Source organism: Crocodylus porosus, unplaced genomic scaffold (genome assembly GCF_001723895.1).
Source record: "Crocodylus porosus isolate Cpor-Errol unplaced genomic scaffold, CroPor_comp1, whole genome shotgun sequence".
NCBI classification, from domain to species: Eukaryota; Metazoa; Chordata; order Crocodylia; family Crocodylidae; genus Crocodylus; species Crocodylus porosus.
This window is the reverse complement of record NW_017728949.1, coordinates 44,988,851-44,993,119: the sequence shown is the minus strand read 5'-3', so window position 1 is coordinate 44,993,119 and position 4,269 is coordinate 44,988,851. Positions and strand designations below refer to the sequence as shown.

Sequence of the window (4,269 nt, the reverse complement as noted above, 5' to 3'; positions counted from 1 at the left end):
GATGGAACTGGGACTAGCTTCCCAGATTAAGGACAATAAGAAGTCCTTCTTTAAATACATAGGGGGTAAAAAGAAGGTTCTGGGTAATGTGGAGCCCCTGCAGGACACATTAGGAAATTTGATCGTCACACCAGAGGACAAAGCCAACATATTAAGGATTTCTTTGCCTCCATTTTCCTAAGCAGGCACCGGACCAGTCACCCCGCCGCTGGGCCCCCCTCAGGCCCCAGTGGAAGCACACCTAGGCCAAGGGTTAGTGACGAACTAGGTAGGGAACTTCTGGAGGGACTGGACGTATTCAAGTCAGCCAGTCCAGATGATCTCCACCCTAAAGTACTAAAGAAATTGGCTGAGGTCATTGCAGGACCCCTGCAATGGCTTTACGAGCACTCATGGTGCTCTGGTGTGGTGCCAGAGGACTGGAACAGGGCCAACGTGGTTCCCATCTTCAAAAAGGGGAAAGAGGAGGACCCAGGAAACTATAGACCAGTTAGTCTTACCTCAATCCTGGGCAAGCTTTTTGAGAAAATTATTCTGGCACATATCCACAAGGGGCCAGCAGGGGAGGTCATGCTTAGGGGCAATCAACATGGGTTCATTAGTGGCAGGTCCTGTCAGACCAACCTGGTGGCCTTCTATGATCAGATCATCAAATCATTAGCTGCAGGGGTAGCAGCGTACATAGTCTTCCTGGACTTTCAGAAGGCCTTCGACACTACCTCTCACCCCATTCTCATTAAAAAATTCCACAAGAGAAGGCTGAGAGGGGATCTGGTGGCTGTCCATAAACTGGCCAAGGGAGACCAGCAGGTAATGGGAGAGTCCCTGTTCCCCCTAGCACTACTGGGAATAACAAGGAATAACGGCCATAAGTTGATGGAGGGTAGATTCGAGCTAGATATCAGGAGGCACTACTTCACTGTCAGGGAGGATAGGATCTGGAACCAACTTCCAAGGGAAGTGGTGCTGGCTCCTACCCTGGGGGTCTTTATAGTTTCATAGTGTCATAGTAGCTAGGGTCAGGAGGGACCTGAACGGATCATCTAGCCTGACCCCCTGCCACAGGCAGGAATGAATGCTGGGTTCACAAGACCCCAGACAGGTGATCATCCAACCTCCTCTTGAATTTTCCCAGTTGACTCCAGGATCCCTTTCTGCCTCTGTGCTTTCAAGAGGGGAACTCCCCAGTCTGTATGTATGCTGTGGATTCCTTCCCCCAAGGTGCAGCACCCTGTGTTTGTCTACATTGAACCCCATCCTATTCTCATCTGCCTACTTCTGTAGTCTCTCTAAATCTAGTTGCAGCCTCTCTCTCCCTTCAAGTGTGTCTACCTTGCCCCACATCTTAGTGTCGCCAGCAAACTTGGACAACATGCTTTCAACCCCCTTGTCCAAGTTGCTCATGAAGATGTTAAACAGTGTGGGCCTGAGGACTGAGCCCTGGGGTATCCCACTGCTCACATCTCACCAGGTTGAGTATGACCCATCCACCACTACTCTCTGGGTGCGCCCCATCAGCCAATTTTTTACCCATCCAGCTGTGTAGGCATCAGAGCCACAGTCACCTAATTTATTGATGAGAATAGGGTGAGAGACAGTGTCAAAGGCCTTCTTAAAGTCCAGAAAGACTACATCCATGCCGACACCATCATCCAAAGATTTAGTTTCTTGGTCATAAAAGGCAATCAGGTCGGTCAGGCAGGACCTGCCTTTGATGAACCCATGCTGATTGCCCCTGAGCATGCTCTCCCCTGCTGGCCCCCCACAGATGTGATCCTTGATGATTCTCTCCAAGATCTTCCTGAGCACCGAGGTGAGGCTTACGGGCCTATAGTTACCTGGGTCCTTCCTCCTCCCTTTCTTGAAAATTTCTTAAAAGGAGGCTAGATAGACACCTTGCCAGGGTTGTTTGACCCCAGTACCCTTTCCTGCCCATGGCAGGGGGTTAGACTTGATGATCCGCTCAGGACCCTTCCGACCCTACCAACTATGAAACTATAGGGGGAAAAAATCAGTGTAAGCAAGAAAGGAAAGGCTCAATAGCTTTGGCCACAATAATAAAGGGTAGCCATGCTTGGTTAGCACTTAATTGGATGCACACTACAATCCTCTGTGATCAGAACATGTATATTTGGAGTGTACTAAGAAAGAAATTTAAAGCTCAAAAAAAGAGGATTGACAGTGCCAAGAGAAACCAGAGGGAAAAGGGCAGCATTAGAGATGTCCCCTGTGCACTGACAGCTGCAATTTGTCAGTTACAAGACCATTCTCTGCTGGTTGTTATGTGTCAGGTGGGAATAGTGAACTACAATTATGGGGTACAAATCAAGAAAATCTAGGACTTGCTTTTTGATGCATTGGCCTGTATGTACTATTAATGTCAAGTGGAGTTTTCAGGTTATTTTATCTGATGGCAATATGCCTAGAGTAAGGAATAATTAAAACATCTTGGATTCAGGGTATGTAGCATTTAAAATGCTGGTATCTAAAGTAGCCATTCTGCTCTATATGATAGCCTCCAGAATTTTATATATACATCAAGGGAATATAATCACCATGCCCCACTGCACACAGGGCACTTCTGTAGTCACCAGAATTTAAAGTTTGCATGTGTGGAACAGAATGTACATTTACAGTTCTGTTGTGTACAGTATGTAGATAATCATTAGAGATGGTTGGGAATTTTTCAACAGAAAATGCTTTTTCATGTGAAAGAATTGATTGCAATGATCCATTCATTAGGAAGGTATCTTGGGTCAAAGGTGGAAATTCTGATCAAAGAGAGAAATACACCCCAAAATATCCATAAGGATATTATTAGGGTACTCAGCTAGGATACACAAATCCAAATCTTTACTCTGCCAGAGTTATAGCCAGGACATTCATATCTCAGGTGAATTTCTCAATCAGTACTTTAATGGCCATTTTGGGGGCAGTTTCCATCTCTCCCCTGCCCACTCCCTCTTTTTCCTCTCCCACAAAAATATTGCAACGTTTTGATTTTGCTCCCATGTAAAGTGGCAAAAACTATTTTCTGCTACATATAATTGTTCAGGCACACAGCATTACTGTTCCGATACCTAGAAGATAACTAATGTATGTGCTCAGGGGCAGTTCCTAAAAACTGAGGAAAAGAGTGGAAAGATTTTAATGAGTACCTGTAGAAGAGTCCCCGGCGAATACTCTTCTTCTTCCAGGACAAGTTGTGAGCCATACCAAAAGGCTAATGCATAACATAGGAATATTATAAACCACATGTAACCAGTGAAGAATCCCATTATTATCCCTTTTCTAATTCCCCAGCGCTGAGCAAACACTAGGTTTTTATCATATCTGTGGAGAGAATAAAAAATAAAATTGGAAAAAATGCATTTGATAGAAAACTAGACCTGAGAGGACTAATGTAATGAGGCTGTTTCACCGAGTGATGCCACTTCAGTAATACAATGGCTGGAATAGAATACAAATGGAATATAGTGGGTGCCCTAAAAACCTTAACATTTTGTCAGTGAGGGCCCAGTACTGATCCAACTGAAACAATTTTCAAAGCTGACAGTGATTCCAATGGGCATAGAAGCAATCTTAGACAGGGAAATCATATATTCTATTGAAGTAGGAACCAACTTTTTTGGCAGGTGTACCACAAATTACCCCATGCCCTCTGGTACTCTGCTTTCTGCTTCCTGCCCTGTATTCCTGTATGATCTCAACTGTGCTTTATGCTTTATCTGCAGTGGTGATGCCTGTCCCCTCCCCTGTCCTGGAGAGGTTGGCCATCCCTGTTCTACTGCAGCATAATGAACTCCTCTAGGACTAGGAGGTGGAGGAGAGAAGGGAATGGCATATGCCAATCACCAGAGAACTTGGGGTGGGGGCAGGGCTGGAGCTGAGTGGAAGAGAGGGGGAGTGAAGTCTTACCTTCTGCTGTTCTCTGCAGAGTGAAAGCTGCTGCTATAGCACTGTTCACAGCAGGAGCCCCATGGCTGGGAAAGTTATCTCTGATTCCCAGTTCACTCCCCATCCACTAGACCTGTGCGAAGCAGCAAGTATTCACTTTGGATTTGGATTCAGCCAATTTGGAGGACAGTGATTTGATTCGGAGATTTGAATCACTGTCCCGATTCGATTCAGCCGAATCAGATCCAAAAGATTTGGTGCCACTTCGGAGATTTGGTCATAGACTAAACAGGCAGCTGACACAGTTGTCTTCAGTTGGTAAGTCTGTTGGGGTTTGGAGAGGGGGGAGGGAAAGGGTGTGGGGGGGAGGGA

The 4,269-nt window shown here is 45.9% G+C and overlaps 1 protein-coding gene across 1 annotated transcript in view; it reads right to left on the bottom strand.

The window, feature by feature from the left end:
* ABCB11 (ATP binding cassette subfamily B member 11) overlaps positions 1-4,269 on the bottom strand; it is an 83,085-nt gene that overhangs the window by 45,432 nt on the left and 33,384 nt on the right. The window contains exon 11 of the mRNA XM_019554636.1: positions 3,159-3,333. Coding sequence (XP_019410181.1) covers positions 3,159-3,333 — 175 coding nt within the window. The remainder of the gene's footprint in view (positions 1-3,158; positions 3,334-4,269) is intronic.